Source organism: Monodon monoceros, unplaced genomic scaffold (genome assembly GCF_005190385.1).
Source record: "Monodon monoceros isolate NGI ecotype Baffin Bay Population unplaced genomic scaffold, NGI_Narwhal_1 Super_Scaffold_11, whole genome shotgun sequence".
In the NCBI taxonomy this organism is placed as follows: domain Eukaryota; kingdom Metazoa; phylum Chordata; class Mammalia; order Artiodactyla; family Monodontidae; genus Monodon; species Monodon monoceros.
In genome coordinates this window covers 8,207,997-8,233,329 of record NW_021703767.1, presented here as the reverse complement: position 1 = coordinate 8,233,329, position 25,333 = coordinate 8,207,997, and the positions used below count along the sequence as shown (strand labels likewise).

Sequence of the window (25,333 nt, the reverse complement as noted above, 5' to 3'; positions counted from 1 at the left end):
ACAAATACCATATGCTAACACATATATATGGAATCTAAGAAAAAAAAAAAGGTCATGAAGAACCTAGGGGTAAGTCGGGAATAAAGACACAGACCTACTAGAGAATGGACTTGAGGATACGGGGAGGGGGAAAGGTAAGCTATGACAAAGTGAGAGAGTGGCATGAACATATATACACTACCAAACGTAAAATAGATAGCTAGTGGGAAGCAGTTGCATAGCACAGGGAGATCAGCTCGGTGCTTTGTGACCACCTAGAGGGGTGGGATAGGGAGGGTGGGAGGGAGGGAGATGCAAGAGGGAAGAGCTATGGGAACATATGTATATGTATAACTGATTCAGTTTGTTAGAAAGCAGAAACTAACACACCATTGTAAAGCAATTATACTCCAATAAAGATGTTAAAAAAAAGATCAGAGCAGAAATAAATCAAATGGAAACAAAACAGTAGCAAAGATCAATAAAACTAAAAGATGGTTCTTTGAGAAGATAAACAAAATTGATAAACCGTTAGCCAGACTCATCAAGAAAAAGAGGGAGAGGACTCAAATCATTAAAATTAGAAATGAAAAAGGAGAAGTTACAACAGACACTGCAGAAATGCAAAGCATTCTAAGAGACTACTGCAGGCAACTTCAGGCCAATAAAACGGACAACCTGGAAGAAATCGACCAATATTTAGAAAGGCATCACCTTCCAACACTGAACCAGGAAGAAATAGAAAATATGGACAGACCAATCACAAGTAATGAAATTGAAACTGTGATTAAAAATCTTTCAACAAACAAAAGTCCAGGACCAGATGGCTTCACAGGTGAATTCTATCAAACATTTAGAGAACAGCTAACACCCACCCTTCTCAAACTCTTCCAAAAAATTGCAGAGGAAGGAACACTCCCATACTCATTCTATGAGGCCACCATCTCCCTGATATGAAAACCAGACAAAGATACTACAAAAAAAGAAAATTACAGACCAATATCACTGATGAATATAGATGCAAAAATCCTCAACAAAATACTAGCAAACAGAATCCAACAACACATTAAAAGGATCATACACCATGATCAAGTAGGATTTATCCCAGGGATGCAAGGATTTTTCAATATATGCAAATCAATCAATGTGATACACCATATTAACAAACTGAAGAAGAAAAACCATATGATGGGCATGGAGAGAACATACCTCAACATAATAAAGGCCATATATGACAAACCCACAGCAAACACCGTTCTCAAGGGTGAAAAACTGAAAGCATTTCTTCTAAGATAGGAACAAGACAAGGATGTCCACTCGCGCCACTGTTATTCAACATAGTTTTGGAAGTCCTAGCCACGGCAATCAGAGAAGAAAAATAATAAAAGGAATACAAATTGGAAAAGAAGAAGTAAAGCTCACTGTTTGCAGATGGCATGATACTATAAATAGAGAATCCTAAACATGCCACCAGAAAACTACTAGAGCTAATCAATGAATTTGGTAAAGTTGCAGGATACAAAATTAATGCACAGAAATCTCTTGCAATCCTATACACTAATGATGAACAATCTGAAAGAGAAATTAAGGAAAGACTCCCATTTACCAGTGCAACAAAAAGAATAAAATACCTAGGAATAAACCTACCTGGGGAGACGGAAGACCTGTATGCAGAAAACTATAAGACGCTGATGAAATAAATATGATACAAACAGATGGAGAGATATACCATGTTCTTGGGCTGGAAGAATCAGTATTGTGAAAATGACTACACTACCCAAAGCAATCTGCAGATTCAATGCAATCCCTATCAAATTACCAATGGCATTTTTTACAGAACTAGAACAAAAAGTCTTAAAATTTGTATGGAGACACGAAAGGCCCCGAATAGCCAAAGCAGTCTTGAGCGAAAAAATCGGAGCTCGAGGAACCAGTCTCCCTGACTTTAGACCAAACTACAAAGCTACAGTAATCAAGACAATATCATACTGGCACAAAAACAGAAATGTAGATCAATGGAACAAGATAGAAAGCCCAGAGATAAACCCATGCACCTGTGGTTAACTAATGTATGACAAAGGAGGCAAGGATATACAGTGCAGAAAAGACAGTCTCTTCAATAAGTGGTGCTGGGAGAACTGGCCAGCTACCTGTAAAAGAATGAAATAAGAACACTCCCTTACACCATACACAAAAATAAACTCAAAATGGATTAGAGACCTACATGTGAGACCGGATACTATAAAACTCTTAGAGGAAGACATAGGAAGAACACTCTATGACATAAATCACAGCAAGATCTTTTTTGATCCACCTCCTAGAGTATTGGAAAGAAAAACAAAAATAAACAAATGGGACTTAATGAAACTTAAAAATTTTTGCACAGCAAAGCAAAGTACAAACAAGACGAAAAGACAACCCTCAGAATGGGAGAAAACATTTACAAACGAATCAGCAGACAAAGGAGTAATTTCGAAAATATATAAATGGCTCATGCAGCTCCATTTTAAAAAAACAAACAACCCAATCCAAAAATGAGCAGAAGACCTGAATCGACATTTCCCCAGAGAAGACGTATATAGATGGCCAAGAAGCACATGAAAAGCTGCTCAACATCACTAATTTTTAGAGAAATGCAAGTCAAAACTACAATGAGGTATCACCTCAGACCACTTAGAATGGGCATCATCAGAAAATCTACAAACAGCAAATGCTGGAGAGGGTGTGGAGAAAAGGGTACCCTGTTGCACCGTTGGTGGGAATGTAAATTGGTACAGCCACTATGGAGAACAGTATGGAGGTTCCTTAAAAAACTAAAAGTAGAACTACCATATGACCCAGCAATCCTACTACTGGGCATATATATACCCTGAGAAAACCATAATTCAGAAAGACACATGCACCCCAATGTTCATTGCAGCACTATTTACAATAGCCAGGTCATGGAAGCAACCTAAATGCCCGTCGTCAGTTAGGTGGATAAAGAAGATGTCGTACATATATACAATGCAATATTACTCAGCCATGAAAAGGAAGGAAATTGGGTCATTTGTAAAGACGTGGATGGATCTAGAGATTGTCATACAGAGTGAAGTAAGTCAGAAAGAGAAAAACAAATATCGTATATTAATGCATATTTGTGGAACCTAGAAAAATGATACAGATGAACCAGTTTGCAGGGCAGAAATTGAGACACAGATGTAGAGAACCAACGTATGGACACCAAGTGGGGAAAGTGTCTGGGAGGGGGGTGGTGTGATGAATTGGGAGATTGGGATTGACATATATACGCTAACATGTATAAAATGGATAACTAATTAGAACCTGCTATATAAAAAAATACAAAATTCCAAAAAAAAAGAGAAAATAATGAAAATGGAACAGCTTGTAAAGAAGAATCCACAAAGCTAAAAGTTGATTCTTTAACAATATAAATAAAATTTACATATCAGTATGGAAACTGATTAAGAAAGGAAGAAAAGAAGACACAATAAAACAATTTCAAGAATGAAAAAGGAGACTTCCCTGGTGGGCCAGTCGCTAAGGCTCTGGGCTCCCAATGCAGGGAGGCCCGGGTTCAGTCCCTGGTCAGGGAACTAGATCCCACATGCCGCAACTAAGACCCAGCGCCGCCAAATAAATAAATAAATAAATATTTTTAAAAAAAGAATGAAAAAGGATACATTACTACAGACCCTTCAGCATTACAAATACTATATCAAAATACTGTTATGACCAACATTATACCAGGAAATTTGAAAATGTATGTAGATGAAATGAACAAATTCCTAGAACAATCCAGCTTATAAAAACTAACTCAAGAAGAAATAGAAACCTGTACAGAATCCAGAATTTATAGAACCATGGCTAATCACTCTTCCAGTCATCGAATACCTGTAGACTATGTATTATCAGTGAAAGATTGTTTCTTTTGGTTAAATGTGATTCATGTGAGTCTGCTTTGACACTTCAATGCTTTATGTAAATACAGTTCTGTTTCTTCTAAAATAAAATGTTGGATTTAAATTTTACCCCCCTCCCCAAATGTATATTAACATGAAACACAACACTCATTTTAATATCTGGGTCATTTTAAACTTCTGTTAACTATGTTAGGTATATATGACAGATAGCTTATTAAGGACTATTGGAATGAAGCATGTTAAGCATTTTTAGTCAGTTTCCTAATAGGTTTCAACAGCTTTCTAATTAGTTGCATAAAAGCATTTTTAGTATTTCTAACAGTTGGTGATTTTAAAATTGTCATTTTATATTGATTTTACTGATTCTAAAAACTGTGATGGACTTAAATTGTAACGACAGCCTGTAAAGACAAAAGAGCATTTAAATAAAAATGATGGTTATTTTTGAGCCTTGATTTGTTCATTTAACACACTTTTCTTTAGGCCCCTGCATACGCTGAAGACTGGCATTGCCATTCAGCCCGCTCTCATGCAGCTTTCAGTACAGACCATTTATTTGTACTGTTTTGAGAGAAATAATTTCCAATGGAAACATGAGGCAAATGGATTTGTTTTCTAGAATGAAAGAGATTAGAATGGAATCAGTACATCCAAGGCTGAATAATAAATAATAAACTAGTGTGTGTGGGGATAGCACATCGTCTTCTATAACTGTTAAAATTCTTATCTTAACATTAATATGGCGATCGTTGAACTTTTTAAATACTGTATAGCAAATACCAAGTTTACTTGAGAGCTGCTCTTTTCCATGTGTTTTCTGGGGGAAAATTCTCCTAAACTTTGATTCATTGGACAAAAAGCACTAGGCAGCTTTTGTTTATGTGTGACCAGACTGCTTTTCCCTCTGTGTTTTGTGCAGTGGGGTCTCCTTTTGGATCCTTATCATTAGGAACAGTGAGGAATGTCATGCAAATATTTGCATTTTCTGCTCCCTTGAACGGTGTACACATGTATGGCAAGGTGTGGGGAGATCTAGCTTAGCCTCCAGGCTTGCCTCGCCAGTCTTTATGGAACTTTTGTGGCCTATAGCTATTGCCATGTAACTAAAATCTGAATGCAAATTATAATGTATGTGCTCATGTATATTCCAATTATAAAGTTTTTTTCTCGCTTTATTTCAGGGTACATTATAGCAGTTGTTTTCCTTATTCTCTTCTCTTTGCATTTAACCTAGTAATATCTCTCCTGATAATATTATCTAGTTATATTCAAGTACATGTTAGGCAGGAGTAGAGCTACAGATTGAAATAACCATTTCTTGCTGAGAATTTAGGTTTGTTCCAGGGCATGAGGGCAGTTGTTAAAATCTGGTAGTGACCAGGAAATTGATTGCTTGTTCTTATTTGTCTAATTGTTCAAGTCTCAGCCAAACAATTTACTTATTTAAATGATGGCTGATGTTCTCCATTTGAGCTGTTAAAACGTCCAAATACTGTCTGGTTAGCCTGGAAAAGTGAGTACAGCTTAGCACCATGTAGTGTAAAGTGAACCCCCCTTCTTTGTCATGGGCAGCACTAGAAGTGTTGGGATTAAGATGGGGAAGCAGTACCTTTTAATTTCCACTTTAATGGTGCTGTGCTGAGAAAGGAGTATAATGCATACAGGGTAGCTTTGGGTATTTACATATTTTATGATCAGTTATAAAGTATAACTGCCCAATGATGAATGTTGGCATCTTAAGTTTTAGACTAAGCATGTGTAGCTCTGGTTTACTGAAAAAGAATTTCTTTTTTCAGGATTTTGCTAATATAATGAAAATGCTGAGAAGCTTAATCCAGGATGGTTACACGGCTTTGTTGGAGCAGCGCTGCCGCAGTGCTGCCCAGGCCTTCACAGAGCTGCTCAATGGTTTAGATCCTCAAAAAATAAAGGTGAGATTGCCTCCTGGTAACTTGTTTACCAATGCTAATGCGTTTCAGATGAATGTAGAAGGGAACCAACACTTTGACTTCATTGTACTAATGTATCGTCTTGCTGAGATCAGCTGAATTTACTCCAGGTTGTGAGAAGCAGATAATACTCTGATTCAGCCTTTATGGTTGCAGTCGGTATAGAAGCCAGGTTTAGACTCTCTCCTTGCACTATAGCTGGTGTTCATTAGAACTCTTGGCTTTTTATCTTATTAGAGCACTAAGTCAAGAATTTGGACTCACTTTAGTCACATCTTTTCATCCACAAAGAAAGTATTAGCTGGGTAAATATGCAAGGTTGTTAAGAGAGCAAATACCTTAGTCTGTTACTCATCCCATTAATATGCAAAAGAACATGACATCAGTTATTCTATCTGTTATGAACCATGCCTTCAAGGAACTCTGAGACAGTGATTCTGTGTTTTAGATACTTGATAGCAAGATAACTGCATATCTTTGCAAAATGTATTTTCTAATTCTGTTTGGTCTCTGTCCCACAGTGATTATTAGTAAGATATTTTTATACTCTTACTGTTGCGGCTAACAAGTTAGTATGATGCAAATTGGGCAGAATTATGTTCAGATGTTTAACTGGAGCATTTTTATTGACAGCAACTGAACCTGGCCATGATTAACTACGTCTTAGTAGTTTATGGACTTGCCATTTCACTCCTTGGAATAGGACAACCTGAGGTAAGATTTGTAACAGAGATAATAAACAATTAAAATATGTCATTAATTTTAGAAGGTATGTTAAAATAGTTTTTCCACTTTGGCTTATTTCCTTCTGGGTACTTTTTTTTTGCTTTTCCAGTTTTATTGAGATACAATGGACAGTATAAGTTTAAGGTGTACAGCATAATGATTTGACTTATGTATATCATTAAATGATTATCACAGTAGTTTAATGAGCACTGCCTGTGTACTTTCTTGATAATTTTTTCTGAAGTAACTAAATTTAATTTGTTATTTTTTTTGAAAAGAAAATTTAGTTTGTGTTTCCGTTAGAAAAAAGTTATGCCAGACCACCAGTGGGAATCTACCTTTTATTTGTATAAAAAGTAAAGGACCTGGTATATCATGATAAATTTCGGAAACATGTTGAGGTAAAAAGGCAAGTTGGAGAATATAGTAACATCGTGATACCACTTATGTGCAAATTGGAAAACTTACAGGACAATAGTATATATTGTTTATGGCTATCTGTGAATCTTGCAAAAGTAAAAAAAAAACATGGACTAGCCCTACATCAAATTTAATATAATGGTTGCATTTAGTGATAGAAGAAAGGAATGGGACTTGGAAGGTTAAAAAAGGAGAGTTCAACTTTGTGTCATGCCTTTTTATTTTTTAAATCATAAAAAGAATGCTAATGTCAATAGCTCTTAGTTCTGGATAGTAAGTACCTGGGTGTTTTATCTTCTAGAGTTCAGGCTTCCCATAACCACATGCAATCAGTGTATGGGTGTCAGCACACATGGTTTCCATTACTCATGGTCCTTCAGTGCTGTCCTGGAAAGCTTACTTACCCGCACTGCTCAGCATTATACTTTGCTTTCCATGGCTTCGAGTTTTTGATAAAGGTTGAAATGGCTCTAGAATTACCTCAGGAATAATACATCCTTTCTACCAACTTGGGCCCCAAGCTTCCTAGGCTAGATGAGGCTTAACCCTAATTGCTCCCTAATAAGGATCAGGTTGTTTTATGTTCCGCTCACTGAGTGGTCCACAGAGCCTGAGGTTCATTTTCCTTGTGACATGCTGTTGGTCTTTTTTAAAAATTTATTTGTTTTTATTTTTGGCTGTATTGGGTCTTCGTTGCCGTGCGCGGGCTTTCTCTAGTTGTGGCGAGCAGGGGCTACTCTTCGTTGCGGTGCACGGGATTCTCATTGTCGTGGCTTCTCGTTGCGGAGCACGGGCTCTAGGTGCACGGGCTTCAGTAGTTGTGGCACGTGGGCTCAGTAGTTGTGGCTCGCTGTCTCTAGAGCACAGGCTCAGTAGTTGTGGTGTACGGGCTTAGTTGCTCTGTGGCATGTGGGATCTTCCCGGACCAGGGTTTGAACCCGTGTCCCCTGCATTGGCAGGTGGATTCTTAACCGCTGACCACCAGGGAAGCCCCTTTCTTGTTCTTTTTTTTTTTAATTTTTTTTTTTGCGGTACGCGGGCCTCTCACTGTTGCGGCCTCTCCTGTTGCGGAGCACAGGCTCCGGACGTGCAGGCTCAGCGGCCATGGCTCATGGGCCCAGCCGCTCCGCGGCATGTGGGATCTTCCCGGACCGGGGCACGAACCCGTGTCCCCTGCATCGACAGGCGGACTCTCAACCACTGCGCCACCGGGGAAGCCCCCCTTTCTTGTTCTTGATGTGACAGATGAATGTCTTTCATTAGGGAATCTCTAACTCTATTTTCTAGTAGATTGTTGGAGACAGGACTGTATGATCTCCATTCTTCTTGGCAGAGTAACAATAAGCTTCTTACCATGTTTTGCCTTACCAGAACTGACGAAATAGTTTATTACATTTTTAATTTACTTTGATTTACTTTTGATTAAAAAATAAATAAATAGGTACGATAGAACTTGGACATTTAAGAGAATTTCATCATTCAGAGTGTCCCCAGAAGGAAGTTATATTCACTCCAGAACAGCCCTTGCTGAAACATTTTTGGCATGCCTCCTTCGGAGCTGGCCTCAAAGCTTCTTATTAACTCCATTTTGTAGTGACATTTCCTTTTTCACCCACAGTGGAGTGGCCAGTATTGCTTTGAGCTAAGTGTCTTTTGGATTTTTTCCAAAACAATATTCATTCAAAGCCCAGAGGCTTCCACTGTTGAGAATATTCAAAAGAATCTAAGCTCTGTAAAGTTTACTGAAGAGCTGTTTTTAAGGCAGAGCATTTGTCTTATGTCGCAAAACATTGTGGCAACATCATTGGAATTCCTGTGATCCCAAGGGGGCAGCACTTACTAGGATATATGTTATGGCGTGTTTGCATCCAAATCAGTGTCTTTTACCCTGAATTCACACCTTTTAGGGTTAGCCAGCACATGCTGTGACCTCTGTGTGTCAGTAGATGCTCATCTGATTGGTTGTCTGATTTCAGTACCAACTTTTCATTCTGGAGCTGGATCATTTTGGTTGTGTCTCTTGAGTATCCATATGGTCAAAATTTATGTAATTGTTAAGAAAATGAAGTACAGAATGTATAATTTTTCCATAGAACTTTTAGGATATACGGTTGTTTTTAATGTTACACAAAAGGAATCAACTTTCAGGTAAAATCGGTTCCAGTATTTCTCTTTTTGTGTAAGTGATCACTGTTCTCATTGCTATTGAAGGAATTATCTGAAGCTGAAAACCAGTTTAAGAGGATGATTGAACACTACCCCAATGAGGGACTTGATTGCTTGGCTTACTGTGGAATTGGAAAAGTGTATTTGAAAAAAAACAGGTTAGTAGAAGCCACACTACTTTATGCTCTAGGCTCGTTACTCATTTCAAATCTAATGTGATGATGATCCTTTTTCTGGAGTTATTTTGGTATCTTCTCTGTGGCACACTATGACAATTGTGTTTACTTTAAGGACTGGCATTTGGATATTAATTATTAAAGTAAGATCAATCACTTCAGTTCCCAGTGCTTTCTAATTTTGACTGTAATAGGAAAATCAATAATAGAGTAACTTGGACTTACCTGGTGGCACAGTGGTTAAGAATCGGCCTGCCAATGCAGGAGATCCCTGGTCCAGGAAGATCCCACATGCCACGGAGCAACTAAGCCCGTGTGCAACAACTACTGAAGCCTGTGCACCTAGAGCCCATGCTCTGCAACAAGAGAAGCCACCGCAATGAGAAGCCCATGCGCGGCAACGAAGAGTAGCCCCCGCTCGCCGCAACTAGAGAAAGCCCATGTGCAGCAACGTTGACCCAAGCAGCCAAAAATAAATAAATAAAAAATAAATTAAAAAAGTAAAGAGTAATTTGACACAAAGGATTTTATGTTTTATCTTTTAGTATATGTCATTTATAAGTGGCGACTGAATTGGTATAAATTAATGCTTTACAAGTGTGATTATATAATATTTTGGTTAAATACCCATTTCCCCCAAAAAACTTGTATGAGGATTTTTTTTTTAATTGTTATTTATTAGCTGTGTTGGGTCTTCATTGCTGCGTGTGGGCTTTCTCTAGTTGTGGGGAGCAGGTGCTACTCTTCATTGTGCTGTGCGGCCTTTTCAGAGCGCAGGCTCAGTAGTTGTGGTGCGTGGGCTTAGTTGCTCCGCGGCATGTGGGATCCTCCAGGACCAGGGCTCAAACCTGTGTCCCCTGCATTGGCAGGCGGGTTCTTAACTACTGCGCCACCAGGGAAGTCGCTAATACAAAATATATATATGTTCAAGGACATTATGAGTTAGAAACAAAAATCTCTCCTCTGAACCTATAGTTGAAGTACAGCCAATATAGTGGTAGGTATGTTAGATTACTTTTATAAAGAAATAATTGTTGACTGATTGAATATCATTCATAACTTTTAATTATCCTTAAATTTTCATCTAACTGTTTAGAGGAAGTTTTATCAGACCACTGGTATTCTTGGGAGCCCAATCTTAAGGGGTGCCTAGAACCTTCTTTAAAGATTTTTAAAGATTAAAGAAAGTTCTTTTACTTCCTGAAGCTACTGTCTGACCAGTTCAACTCTTAAGAATCAGGGGTAGTGAGGATTTAGCAGTCACCTCTATGGTAATAAATGAAATGAATTCCAACCTAGCATAAGTTGTTTGGGACATACCTGTTTAATGCAGTGGCCGCATGTGGATATTCACAAGATCTGGGAACGTAACATAAATGTGTAGCATCGTGGAGGTTGTAGTAAATGAAGACGTGTTTGCCATTTTGAAAGGCATTTAAATTTTTTTAAAATTTATTTTATTCAAGTATAGTTGATTTACAATGTTGTGGAAACCCATTTAACTTTTAATTTCACGATAATATGGTTTGTGGTTCAGTGTCCAGTAAGCTGGTTTTTTGCTGTTGCAATGTGCAGTGTCTGGTTGAAAGTCCTGCTGTTTATAACTGTCTTATGGTGGATGCTGGTCTAGCTTTTCTGCAGGTGAAGTTTTCTGTACCCAAAGGCAAAAATGACTTCTTCAATTGGGAAATCATTTCAAGATTGGAGAAAGCAGAGAACCCTCTATTTTCTAGTCTGAAGAGAAGAATAAAGACTGGGATAACCTTATGATCCAGTATTCTAGTATTCTTTTGTTGAACGGACTGTGGGACTCTATTGAGATTAATATTTAAACCATAAATTGGAACTGAAAGATTTCATATTTATAGTTAAAATAGTTTACATACACATTTGTTCTGTTAAAATAATTCACTGCTTTATAGTTGAAGATGTCCAGAATATACGATTTCTTTAAAAATTTTTCAGCAAATCGGTTTTACTATAGATGTTCTAAATGAGTCAAGTGAAAAAAATTTCCCTATTTATGATTAATTAGTTGAAGTGGAGCTTTGCTGTTGCTCTACAAGAATCTACTTTAATTAGATTAGTAAATGAAAATGGAACAACCATAGTTTATTCAGTTTTCTGTTTTACTTGTTGAAAACTTTAAAAAAAATTACAACTTTAAAAGGACTAGTGTACACCTACCATAATAAAGCCAGTGTCCAGGTAGATTAGTGTTTAATTTATATTATCTTTGTAGCAAACAGTGATAATGTCTTGGTTTTTTAAAGAACATATGGGTTACATTGAATATTTCTGTGTAGTGATTTGTCAAATGTACTCTTACCTAGTAAGCTTGAAATCTCTGTGCCTTGTGGGGAATGAAAATTCATGTCACATCTTTAATACCTTCTTCATAATTATGACTTTAGATTTCTAGAAGCTCTTAATCATTTCGAGAAAGCAAGAACCTTGATCTGTCGTCTTCCTGGAGTGTTAACTTGGCCCACAAGTAATGTGGTTATTGAAGAGACTCAGCCAGGGAAAATAAAGGTAACCGTTTGTTTCTCTAGAGAGCATCTTACTAACCATAAAAGCTCATCTGTGCTTCTGCGCTCTGACTCAGGTAGCAGAAGACAGGTAGGAGTACTCTGTCCTCCGCTCCTCCATGTGCGTTTCCCCTTGAAAGACTGGTGAGAATCACCAACGTTTATTGAATGTTTCCTGTGTGCCAGTCATACACCTTCCATTTATCATTACCTTTAACCCTTACAGCAACCCTATGTGATGAGCACTATGATTATTCCCATTTTACAGATGAGGAAGATTACATTTAGAGAGGTTAAGTGTTGAGCTCAAGGTTAAGCAGCTAGGAAATGGTGGAGCTGGGACTTGAATGCAGGCATCCTGACCAGCCTGTGCACTGTTAAGCAGCATGGCGTACTGGTTGCACTTAGAGAAAGGTGTAGCATTGTTTTTTCATCATGGTCATTAATGGTACTTGAGGACTCTGAAAATATAAATTTAGTCTCATATCCAGAAGTGTAGGATTCTTTGCCAGTTCTAGAAAGACTGAAGTGTGTGAATTGACTAGGATAGGCCTTTTACTTGTGATGAACCCTGGTATTTACTCAGAACTTGCTTTTGGCTGAAGCTTTTAAAAGCACAGGAATCAACTCTTACAACTCAGTAATAAAAAGACACTCTAATTAGAAGTAGCCAAAAGATCTGGATAGGTGTTTCTGCTAGCAAGTTGTATAAAGAGACAATAAGCATGTAAAATGTGTTCAACAGTTAGCCATCAGAGAAATGCAAATTAAAATGAGATACTACTTCATACTCACTAGGGTGGCTGTAATCAAGAAGGCAGACAATAACAAGTGTTAGCAAGGATCTGGAGAAATCAGAACGTCCATACATTGCTGTAAAGTGTAAAATGATGAAGCTGCTTTGGAAAACAGTCCGGCAGTTCCTCATAGGTTAAAGATAGAGTTACCATATGACCTAGCAGTTTCACTCCTAGGTATGTACAGAGACAGGAAAACATGTTCTCGCAAAAACTTGTACATGAATGTTCATAGCAGCATTATTCACAATAGTCAAAAAGTGGAAACAGCTCAAAGTGTCCGTCAACTGATGAATGGTTAAATAAAATGTGGTATATCCATATAATTGAATATCAGTGACAGAAACCAGACACAAAAGGCCACATACTGTATGATTCTGTTTATCTGAAATCTCCAGAATAGGAAAATCTATATGTGAAGACAGATAGTAGTTTAGTGGGCTAGGGGATTGAGGATGGTTGGGGAGGGATTGCTAATGGGTATGGGGTTTCTTGTTGCGTGGTGAAATGTTCTAATTTTAGGTTATCGTGATGGTTATACAACTCTGAATATACTAAAAAAAACCACTGAACTATACACTTTAAATGTGTAAATTGTGTGGTATATGAATTATATCTCAACAAAGCTGGTATAAAAAATAAAACTAAACGTAGGGATTGTTGGATTTTCCTCTCTTTATACTGGATTGGAGTGGAGGCACAGGAACTACTGATAACGGACAGCCAGCACTGGAAGCGTGGCATGAGTCTTGGGGGCTTCAGTGGCAGTGGTGTAATTCTCCAGGTGATGAACAGGCACAGGTGGCAGGGGTTCAGGGAGGTAGATGGATGGTAGTGGTGGGGTCCTAGGTGAAATGACATTGGGAAGGAGGAGAACAGTAGAGCCCTAAGGGTTATTCTACCTCACTTGACTCCCTGTGAATGCTTGAAGGAGATTTCTAAAAGGTATGTCGTGTAAAATGAGGTCTGATGATTATAAAACAGGATAAGATTTTGATTCAGAGTCTGAAATTTTGAAAATTGGTTGCTTAGCCCTTTTTTTCCCATCTTTGTCTCTTGGCATGTCTCTGTATCAGCCTCTCTCTAGAAGGAAAAACTTTAAAAGTTGTACGTAGTTCTTGGCTAAAAGGCATTTGGTCCTTTCTGTGCTGAAAATATTTTGATGGCAAGAGGTTATTGAAATCACAAACATTTTATTGTTGAATTAGTGTTGTAGTAGTATCATTTTTGTTTATTTTTGTTTTAGATGCTGTTAGAGAAATTTATTGAAGAATGCAGGTTCCCTCCAGTGCCGGATGCCATTTGTTGCTATCAGAAGTGCCGTGGATATTCCAAAATCCAGATATACATAACTGATCCAGACTTTAAGGTACTAATGAGTGTGTACTAGGTCATTAACTTGCTGAATTGTGCCTTAAAATGGATTCAGAACAAATTCTGTAATTGGAGACACTTGAGTGCTGTGACTTGTCAGCAGTTTTATGTCCTCTTGTCCTCCCCATCCCCTGGACTTAAGTCTACATCATCTCACATGGGGGCCCAGAGCCACTGAAATAAACACCGAGGGCAGGGATGGTGACCTGAGAAGGCAGGTTAGCTGGTTCCATTTCCCCTTTCTAGCCTATTTTTAGGAGCCCAGGGAACAAAGGGAGGTTAGTACCCCTGATTTGTTGCAATTCCAATTTCTTGTAAAATTTGAGTCCAAGAATCTGAAGGCCATTCTGATCACTGAATTAACTCTTAGAGACCTAAGTCTGAGACCAAGTCTGGCAATGAATTGTGTGAGTAAGACCCTGGGCTTTAGCTTATTCAAGAAGATAGAAGCTGCTCGCTGTCGCTGGTTAGTAGATCAGATGAAATAAAGTTTATAAAATATTTGGTATTGTAAAGGATAACGCAGCTGTAAATTGTGGAAATGAATATGTCAGTTAAGCTCAGTGTTTACAGCACTAGGCAGTCTGGGGTACGGAAGTCTTATACTCCCCCAGGAGGAAATGTGACATCTAGTTATGTCTGCCAGGTAAGTGCAGACAGCTCTCTATCTTAATATGTGTTGTGAGTGAGAGAGAGAGAGAGAGTGTGTGTAGACATCTTTCAAAAGTGAGTTAAAAATTGTTTTAAACCCTAGGGTTTTATACGAATCAGCTGTTGCCAGTACTGTAAAATAGAATTCCACATGAACTGTTGGAAGAAGTTAAAAACAACAACATTTAATGATAAAATTGACAAGGTAAGGCTAACAAGATTGTCTGGATTTTTCAGTATGCTTATTATTGTATGTTGATTTTTTTCCCCTAAGAATCTTTAGGAAAAGTCTTAAGAGGATATGAATTCCTCCCTGTGCATGAGACATAATTAGAAAGTATTAAATTAAAAATTTAATGATAAAGTTAGCAAATCAGTTTTTGTTTTTTAACGTATTTATTTTTTATTTATTTTATTTTTGGCTGCATCGGGTCTTCGTTGCTGCACGCGGGCTCTTCTCTAGTTGTGGCGAGTGGAGGCTACTCTTCGTTGCGGTGCGCGGGCTTCTCACTGCAGTGGCTTCTCTCGTTGCGGAGCACAGGCTCTAGGCGTGTGGGCTTCAGTAGTTGTGGCTCTTGGGCCCTAGAGCACAGGCTCAGTAGTTGTGGCACACGGGCTTAGTTGCTCTGCAGCATATGGGATTTTCCCAGATCAGGGCTCAAACCCATGTCCCCTGCATTGGCAGGCGGATTCTTAACCACTGCGCCACCAGGGAAGCCCAGTTTTTGTTTTTATTTTATACAAGTGTAAAGGGCAGTAACCATAGAGGCTTTTAATAAATTGTTGAACCCCTTTTACATTGGAAATATTATCAAAAATAAAAGTTTAAGGCTTCCCTGGTGGCGCAGTGGTTGAGAGTCTGCCTGCCGATGCAGGGGACACGGGTTCGTGCCCTGGTCCGGAAGATCCCACATGCCGCAGAGCGGCTGGGCCTGTGAGGCATGGCCGCCGAGCCTACGCGTCCGGAGCCTGTGCTCTGCAACGGGAGAGGCCGCAACAGTGAGAGAGGCCCGCGTACCGCAAAAAATTAAAAAAAAAAAAAAAAGTTTAAATGTCTGATTTTAATGTTATGATGTAGAATTGGGGCTTCAAATTTTATATTTTCTAAAAAAATTTGATGAGATAATTTGTACTAAGAAATCAACTTAAATTTTGTACTGCCACATTTAATTGGGGCTTTCTCTTAATTAAGATAATGATGTTAATTACCATTAGCCAGATATACTTTGAGAGCAGTCCCAGTTCAATAATCTTGTTTGCATTGATAGAATTTGTTTCTGATCCATATAAGCTATGGACTTAAAAAAAGAAAACCTTTTTCTACGCTGCTAAGCCTCAGGTAAACCCCTGTCCTTACTGAGGAAAAAAACTAAGGTGGTTGTGCTAGGTGAATGTTAGCAATGGAATTACTGAAGTTTAGTAGAAGTAAATTCTCACATTTTACACATTTCCATGTAGTTAACTAGAGGTGTAATGATGTGACCAAAGAACTGCTGCCATTGAGTCACTTCTGCTGTGTCTTTGTCCTGTACCTTAATTGAGCTTCTCTGGCTGTGCCCTCGCCCTTAGTGGCCTTACCATTCCCATGGGTTGAAGTACCCTCTGTAAATTCGCTTTCACTAGGATGTATTGAAGTAACTCAAATATCTTATGACTTACAGTAAGAAAGGCTCGTTCCTTGCTTGCGTCCCTTGTCCTGAAGTTTTGCATTCGTTGTCCAGGGTTGGGCTGTGGCAGCTCCAGTCTGTGTGGCTGTGTTCTTTGTTTCTGAATTGAGGCTGAGGAGTGACTGGAACACGTTCTTATGGCCGAGGGAAAAGAGCAATGGCCAGTCCATTCAGTGTTTCTTAAAGCTCTTGCATGGATGTAGCGTACATCATGTCAGCTCACCTTACGCAAACAAAGCAAGTCCCGTGGTCACCCCTACAGCTGGGGGCTCTGGAAGTCAGATGGCAACGAGCAGGCACTTTACGGCATGGCCCTGAAGGAGGTTTTAGATCACATTTTGACTGTTCCTGATGGTTAAAATGGAATACATGTATAGATTTACGCTGAGATGGAGCACTTTTTTTTTTTCTAATCAAATAGGATTTTCTGCAAGGAATTTGTCTTACTCCTGACTGTGAAGGAATCATTTCAAAGATTATCATCTTCAGCAGTGGTGGTCAAGTTAAATGTGAAGTAAGTATTTAATAAAGGGGAAGTCTCCTTAAATTAATAAACAAAATGCTGATACCTTTTAAAATATGATTTAAATTTGTGGAAGTTGTACTATTTGGATCTTGTGTTTTCCAGGAAAGAAGCAGTTACTTAATATAAGAAATTATAGGAAGTAATAGGATGTGAGAATGCTTCTGTGGATTGAAGGATTCTCATGTTCTTTTATCTCCTAAAAGGAGGAGGAGGTCTCTTACATTTTAGTTTTACTGTTTTTACTCTTTTTAATAACCTTATTTTGTTAATTCCCAGTAAACGTTTGGGTGTTGGCGAGGTGGGGGATCTTAGGGAGGGAGGAGAGTGTCTTGAGGGATTACCTTTAGCCTCACTGTATGGGAGTTGGCAGGAGTGGGTTGTTGTAATGACATCTGTAGTTTATTTGATCTTCTGCTTACTCTTAATTTTTTTTTTAAGCTTCCTAAATTGTGTCTACTCTCTTGTTCCTCTTTTCAGTAAATTGTTTTGCTAAAGTTTTCTGGGCTTTTGTTTGGGTCAGAACATCATCACTGTTCCCTATCAAATTGAACATTGACTGTGTGTGCTTCTGAAATGCTTGTTACTTGTGGTTTTGTGCTTTATGTCATGGGAGCATGAGACAAATTTTGGATGTGTCTGTTTTATTTAAAGTTTGAACACAAAGTCATTAAAGAAAAGGTTCCTCCAAGACCTATTCTGAAACAGAAATGTTCTAGGTAAGATTTTTAATAATCAGTAGCTTAATAATGTCTATTAGAATATAATTCTGTTAAATGCAGATTTCTAAATTATGCTGTTTTTAAAATTGGTTCTGCACACATATCCAGATAAGTGGTTCTTAAGTGAATTTTATGGGTATTTATAACTTTCAAGGGAACTAGCCTAGAATGGTTAAATGCTAAAAACTTGAATAAAAAGCATTATTTAATGGTTGAATTTATAAGTAAAATTATGAAATTGAGCTATGAAATGACATGTTCAATAGATTTGGCATTTGGATAAAAATTATATACTTAGTTCTCAGTTGTTGAAACTTTAATTCCAAAAGCATCTTTCCTTTTACTCTCTTCAGCAAACATTTTGAACCAGTGACTATTTCTCACCCTGAAATATTCAGTGAACTGTCAAAATTATTCATTTCTATATCTTCTTGTTCAGATCAAATAATTCCAATCCTGTTTTCTTTTCTTTTTGGTCCTGCTTCTTGCTTCCATTTTAAGAAGTGACTTTTTTCATCATTGGTGACCAGGAAAGAGCAGAAGAAAAGATGAACAGAATTATTTGTTGAGGAGAACTTGTTGTAACCATATTGACCAAATTCTGGTGTTGTGGGCCATTATTGGGTTGTGAAAATAATATTTTACTGTGGAAATGAGTATTTACATGTATTACCTTGCAGAGTCATTTTTACTATTCTTGTTTACCCTAAGCAGTAACTCAAATACATGGAAATAACATCTGCATGATCTGTACATGCCATCCTTAATTAGAAGTCACTCAGTCATTGAGGTTCTTGTTTTCATGAAACAAGTACACTTGTTTTGACTGAACTGACCACGTCTCAAAAGTTTTTGATATTGAACAGAAGATATAGGCCAAGTTTTAACTAAAAAAGGAAACTTGTAACTTACACTAGGCAAAGGAAAATAGTTAATTGAGTTTATAACAAAGATGAGTTATGACTAATTGTAAATACTTATCAGCCTAGAGAAGTTAAGGCTGAAAGAAGACAAAAAATTGAAGCGGAAGATCCAAAAAAAGGAAGCAAAAAAATTAGCACAAGAAAGATTGGAAGAGGACTTAAGGGAAAGTAATCCACCTAAAATTGAAGAGCAGAAAGGTATGCTGGGAGTCCAAGTCATGATAATAATAATATAGTCTTGCTTAAAAGTATAAACATAAATATTCATCTTGTTGGGCCTTATGTTAATTGTTATTGAATTTAAATTTAGATTTCCCTTGGCATTTTGATTTTATCACCATCTTCTGATTTACACTGAGGTGGGGAGGGGGTTGGTATAAGGAACATTGAATTTAGAAGCAATATACAGGGATTGAAAACGCTACCCTGCCACTAACTCAGGGCAAACTGACACTCTGTCCATTTCCTTATCTCCAAAGTGCACGTGAGAATAATATCTGAAATTCCTATTGTATGTTTGACAGTGCTTTGTAAACCCTGCTACACAGATTTAAATTCTGAAACGTTGAACTGTAAATTAGCCACTGATTATCTGAAATATGCTGAGTTCAAATAAAGAAGCAGTTCATACTAGGTGCCAGAGAGATTACCTAGTCCAGCCTTCTGTTTTACACCTGTCTTGTCAGCATTCCCTCATCAACATGGGAGCGGTCTCAGTAATTTACTGTTTCTGTGGACATATTTACTATCAGGTTTTGGGCGGGGGGGGGGGGGGTAGAGTTTTTTTTTTTTTTAATTGTGGTATAGTTTCAGGTGTACAACATAATGATTTGAGATTTGTATATATTGCAAAATGATTACCACAGTAAGTCCAGTTAACATCCATCACCATACATACAGAATTTTTTTTTTCACGAGAACTTTCAAGATCTACATGCAAATACGCAAAACAGTATTATTAACTATAGTCACCATACTGTACGTTATAGCCCCAGGTATGCTTTCAGTTTTGAGTTGAAGTACATTGTTCTCATTTTCTACTGTGGTGATGGCTGTTCCCAAAATGAAATATTTCCTCTTGTCTTTATTTTTCATCTAGTATTCCATTAATGTTTCACAAATCAATCACAGTTATCTTTCCTACCGAAAAAATTTTTAGTGAACATTATTTACTTATTTTATATATATATATTTTTGTATTTAATTTATTGTCTTAGCTTCAAGAGGCTAAATGGCCATTTTTAGGGGGAAATGCCTGGGTGGGAAGATGAACTTCTGAGATATTTCCCAGCTTGGAATCAGTGACTCCACAGGTCTGTGATTTAGGACTCAACAATAAGATGAATAACATACAGTAACTACCAAATGTTAATTGTATTTATACCTGAAGAAATGATCCCTTCAACTCCAGGAAAAAACCCTTTGCATTCATGCATGAAACATATTTACTGAATATAAAGTTTGGGTAGTTGATGAGGCTCAGTTAGGATTTTTAGATGAGTGGTACAAGTGAAGGAAATAAGGTACTTGATATGTTCAATTAAAGTGAATTTTCATACCTTTTAAAGGTGTTAAATATTTATATTCCTAATTTAAAATTTCTTAGGCTATTTAAAACAACATAAAGAATACATCTGAGTCATGTTTTATATAAATTGCTGTGTAATATTATGTTAATTTTTTCTGAGTTTATATTTTTGCAAATTGGTGCTCTTTCTCCTTTTTACTGACCACTGTTATTTATCCGTAGAAACTGTAGACAGTGTTCAGAGTTGCCAGTTCCTTGATGACAGAATTCTGCAGTGCATAAAGCAGTATGCTGACAAGATTAAGTCCGGGATACTGAATACTTCCAAGCTTCTCAAAGAGTTGCTTTCTTGGAAGGTTTTAACCACAGAAGACTACACAACCTGTTTTTCTAGCAGAAATTTTCTGAATGAAGCAGTGGACTATGTCATTTGTCATTTGGTTCAAGAAAAAAATAGAGTAAAGACAAGGGTGTTTCTGCATGTTTTGAGTGAACTTAAAGAAGTGGAACCAAAATTAGCCACCTGGATCCAAAAACTTAATAGCTTTGGTACGTCACTTAATTCTAGAGATGCAGTTTCATAGGAAGGATAAACGTAGGCCTCTGAATCCTTTTTCATTTTCCTATCATCATTTATGATTTTTTTAAAATGTAGAACCACAAGTTTGGTTAAAAATGCTGTTTCCCCCAACTCACAGTTTTTAGGTTACTTTATAGATGGGTTACAATATGCTTTTGTATAAGGTAGAAACAGGAAAGTTCAGTCAGTAAGAAAATCCAGTCCTGTGTTATGCAAAACTATTTGTCCTTGTGTAAAGTACGTGAATACTGGGTACAACCATGGGTAGATAGCACCCCCTGGAGTCAGCTGCTGGGAAGTGCCCTCTGGGATCGTGCAGTTTAGTAGTCACATTCCTTAGTGAAGAATTTCCAGGAAAGAGTGGATGGAACTAATTGCTTAGGATCACCTGAGGCAAATCTGTATCTAAGGATTAAGAGAGAAATACCCTGGGGTTGACTTTCAGTGTTGTGAATCACAGGGTCATAAAATTCTGGTACTCTGCCCTGATTTTCCTAATGCGGTTGAGGAAGAACCCCCCAAGCAGGCTCTTTGACCAAAGCCACCTAAGGACTGCAGAAGGCAGCTGCAGAGAGAGTTGTTGACTAAACTAGATGGTGATCTCTTCTGGTACCAGGGCCTTGTTTGTCCTGGTGACCAGGTTGGCTGCTGCCTAGTGCTGTGGATGATTCACTTGGCACCTGCTGGGTAAAAAGGCTAGTGGGAGCCGCAGCAGGGCAGGCCCTTTCAGCAGTGGTCTATAGAGAGAGCCTGCCTGACCTGCCTTAGAGACATGGAGCTGATAGAATTCCAGGGTTTCAGAGAATATACTGATATGTTTCTGTCAGTAGAGACGAAGTAAGATGGCAGCCAACTTGGTGTAGTTTGATAACTAAATGGTGCTGTGTTGAGCATACATCTCCATGGGTTTCTGGCCCCAGACAATTTCACCTAAGTGATGATTGCTATTAGTGTCTACTGACAATCAGACAAGTAAATTATAAAGTTATGTCTTACTTTAACCTGCTATATTTAACAAAGAGCTTAGTTTACATGCAGTGGGAGCGGGGGTTAACGTTTCAGTACTAGGTGTGATCTGCTCCCTTCCCCTTAATGAGCACATGCTTTGATGTGAGCCATAGATGGAGATGTGAATGTGATATTTCTTCATTGCTGATTCCCTTGAACCTTGTATGAGTATTTTATGTGATCCCTGATTCTGGTGTTTAAATACACTAATTTTTCATGTAACATGACTTCTGCAAAGCTAACTATTTCATCTGGAAGAAACAGCTGTCCAGGGTAATTTTAACTTGGCAATCTCTGCTTCATTTGCGGACTGAGAACCTGTGGTCCGTCCTGTGTTAGAGGCATGTCGGGGGAAAGAACAGAGCCAATCCTTGCTTTTTGGCAGCTGTGTTAGTAGGTAGCAGGTGTTCACCTTTCAGTAGCGGCGTGTGAGGTTGCAGCCACCCCTTTTTCTGAGTTGGAGAAGGGAGGGATAAAAGCGGGAATAGTGACCACCTCGCATCTTGTGAGGAGGGTAAGGAGCCGTGATATTTTGGGGGATAAGGTGTTGTTCTTGGGTGTTGGGTGAGGAGTTCGCCCATTTTCTGTTTTATAGGCACTTGGCAAGTTCTGTATATTATTGGTATTTTGTTCTTATGGAGCATATGCAGAAAAGCATTGTAAAACCTTGTCAGCTTAATAATTGGAATGCAAATTCCAATTTGGAATTAAACTAATTGGAATGCAAATCATTGCAAAGTAGTGAAAAAGGTATTGTAATATTTTTAAAGGCATTTAATTCATTTTATCTCCTAGGTCTGATAAAAATAACTATATTAATAGAAACCTTTGGCCTACCTTGTTCAACTAATAGATAAGAATTATTATAGTTAACATATTAATGTGAAATGGTGTTTCTAAAATGCATAATAGCTTGAACAAGTTCGTTCTCAATTATTTGAATGTTTTCACTGAAAATGTAAGCAAACTGTAGTAGAACTGCTTTCAGAGATGTGAAACTGAATGTGATTTTACAGCAAATAATTTTCCCCTTCTTCTGACTTGGGTTTTGTTTTTATTATAGGCTTAGATGCCACAGGACCTTTTTTTTCTCGTTATGGGGCTGCTCTTAAGGAGCTTGATTTTAGCATCATGACTTTTCTCTGGAATGAGAAATATGGTCATAAACTAGGCTCTATAGAAGGAAAGCAGCTTGATTATTTCTGTGAGCCAGCGTCATTGAAGGAAGCGCGATGTTTAATATGGCTGCTGGAAGAACACAGAGACAAGTTCCCAGCACTGCAGAATGCTTTGGATGAATTCTTTGATATAATGGGTATGTGGACTGAGTTTCAGTTTATATCTAATCTTAGAAAAAATCTCCAAAGGATCTAGCTTACTTAAATACTTAAAGAAAATAATGAAAATTATTGTGGTACAACTGGCTTATTTGGGGAAATTAGTGTTAAGAATGGTGATTTTTTTTTTAAATGTCATAAAGCCTTCTTACTCTGTGGAGTTAAGTGTTGTAGAGATATTCAGATGGATACATTACACGGACTGTACACCATACTATTCTCATCGTAGGTATTTTCACAGTGTCATGGCAGAGATTGTATATCAAAGGGATGGAATTTCTTAGGAAATGGCTTGATTTGTAGCATTCAAGAAAACATTGGCCTGCAGAAGTAGGTGATGCTTGCAGAATCTAGAACAGATAGAATATGTATCGTAGTGGGAAGAGCCTAGAGCTGGGAGTCAAGAAAAGTAGGCTGTGGCCCAGCTACTTCCCTAACTCAATTAATTAGAAACTTTCTTTTACTCCTGCTTCAAGGCCCTGTGCTAGGTGTTAACAAGGAATTCAGAAATGCTGACGCTAGTCTCTGCCCTCAAGGACCTTATGTTTCAGAAAAGGCAGTAAAATGAATATACAGATAACTGTAATATGGGAGAAGAGAGGACCAGAAAAAGTGCTGAGGGGTTCTCCTTGGGGAGGAGGAAAGCCTTGGTGCAGGGGTAGAGTCCAAGTCCAGCTTTGAACGTGGAGGTGGAATTTGACAGGTTGACATCCAGAATTAGAGACAGGGTGGAGGGGACTTGAGGGGGCTGCTTGGATAATGGCATGGAGTCCAGTTTGGCAGAATAGGTTAACTAGTAGTTAATTCTTTAACTTCTCTTGAATGTTAGTTTCTTCATCATTAAAATGAGGAATTGGAGCCATTGATCTGTGTGATTCTGTTTTGTTCAAAATTTTAATATTCTTAGATTCTAGATTAATTTAAACTTCTTGTCTTTGGTCCTGCATGTATCTCTTAGGATAACGCCTCGCCCCTGCCCCCACCTTTTCCCTTAGCATCAGAAGTCTGCTTATATATTGTCAGGAGTTAGACTTTCAAATTTTGTGCCATTTGTTTTAAAGGGTACATGAAAAGGTCTGGCCTTGTACAAAAATGTTATGCATTATGAAGTTCAAATGCAGTATAAGGAACCGAAAAGCTTACTTTTGTTGTGGTTCTCAAATATAGGTGACTTTATTTTCCTAGGACACTGCTTCATGACTGGAGGTGACATGCTTCTTGATAGCCTGAATTTATTGCCATCAGTTTGCTGCTGCTGGTAATAAAACGCTGTTCTGGGACTGAGCTTACAAAACTCAATGCATGTTTGGATCACACAAGATAACTAAAAAGGACCCAACCCTCTCATTATGTGTTTTCCCTGATTCTTGTGTTCTATACCTAAAATATACAGTCCATCCAGTTGTGACTATTTCTCTGCTTTTAGTCATAGGGTTGGAAGCCACCAGCCAAATGACCAGCCAGCAGATTTTCAAGTTCACTACTTGTGCCTCTCACCCTCATCCCAGACATTTTCAATTTTGTCTCCTTTCATTTAAAGGAATGACTGTATTTCTTAAAACTTCAAAACCCACTGATCTTGTAAATAAGAGTATTCAATAATATCACCAATGCCGTGATAATTGGGAGACCCAAACTCTCCTGGATCCTGCATGCGTATTTCCCTGTTGGAATTTCTGTGTAGATGGCCAAGAGACCCATTAAGAGCAATATGGCTTAAGCCACTTGTATCTCTAGAGACCTGTTTTTCCTGGTTATCTCAGATAATAACGTTTTAATATTGTTTTTAAGCAGGAAAACTCTGAAACTGGTCTCCACCCTTCCTCTTGCCTGTTACCCCATGTCTAGTTTGTTGCCAATTCAAATAAGCTTTATTTTTGATCTGCCCTTCCGTGTCTACCTCCGCTTCCCTAGGCCAGGATCTTAATAATCTTTCCATGATTGCAGTAGCCTCCAAACTGGTTTCCATGCTTCTGACCCTCCTACTCCAAATCTTTCTCTTATGTTGCTGTTAGTGACTCTTCTAGAACATCTGTCTGATCCTATAAGTATTTTGTTTGGGAAGCACTTGCTTCATTTTGCCTACAGATTGAATTCACATTGTCTGTCTGGGTTCATTAGCACTCTCCCCATCTGCCCTCTGAATATACACCCCACTTCCTACTGTGTCCAAACCTGCATTGTGCTTTCCTTGCTCACATCCCACCCCTCTGCTTGTTCATTTCAAGTCTAACTTGTTCAAGTCCCCTCCTCCCCACATCCCTCCCTGACCCCTGACTCAGGCCACTCCCCTTGAAGACTTTATTATTCTGTCAGCTTGTTTCCACTGTATTTGCTGTGGCATTTAGCACAC

The 25,333-nt window shown here is 38.2% G+C and overlaps 1 protein-coding gene across 8 annotated transcripts in view; it reads left to right on the top strand.

Annotated features, from left to right (window-relative positions):
- The window catches only part of TTC3 (tetratricopeptide repeat domain 3), a 140,193-nt gene that overhangs the window by 58,170 nt on the left and 56,690 nt on the right, over nt 1–25,333 (top strand). For all 8 annotated transcript variants that reach the window (XR_003792285.1, XR_003792286.1, XM_029213875.1 and 5 more), the window contains 11 exons: nt 5,699–5,833; nt 6,485–6,565; nt 9,209–9,321; nt 11,754–11,874; nt 13,914–14,036; nt 14,796–14,897; nt 16,781–16,873; nt 17,537–17,601; nt 18,589–18,725; nt 20,278–20,604; nt 22,707–22,958. Coding sequence is in view for 6 of the 8 variants with exons in the window: in XM_029213875.1 (XP_029069708.1) it covers nt 5,699–5,833; nt 6,485–6,565; nt 9,209–9,321; nt 11,754–11,874; nt 13,914–14,036; nt 14,796–14,897; nt 16,781–16,873; nt 17,537–17,601; nt 18,589–18,725; nt 20,278–20,604; nt 22,707–22,958 (1,549 nt within the window). In the remaining 2 variants the exon portion in view is untranslated. The remainder of the gene's footprint in view (nt 1–5,698; nt 5,834–6,484; nt 6,566–9,208; nt 9,322–11,753; nt 11,875–13,913; nt 14,037–14,795; nt 14,898–16,780; nt 16,874–17,536; nt 17,602–18,588; nt 18,726–20,277; nt 20,605–22,706; nt 22,959–25,333) is intronic.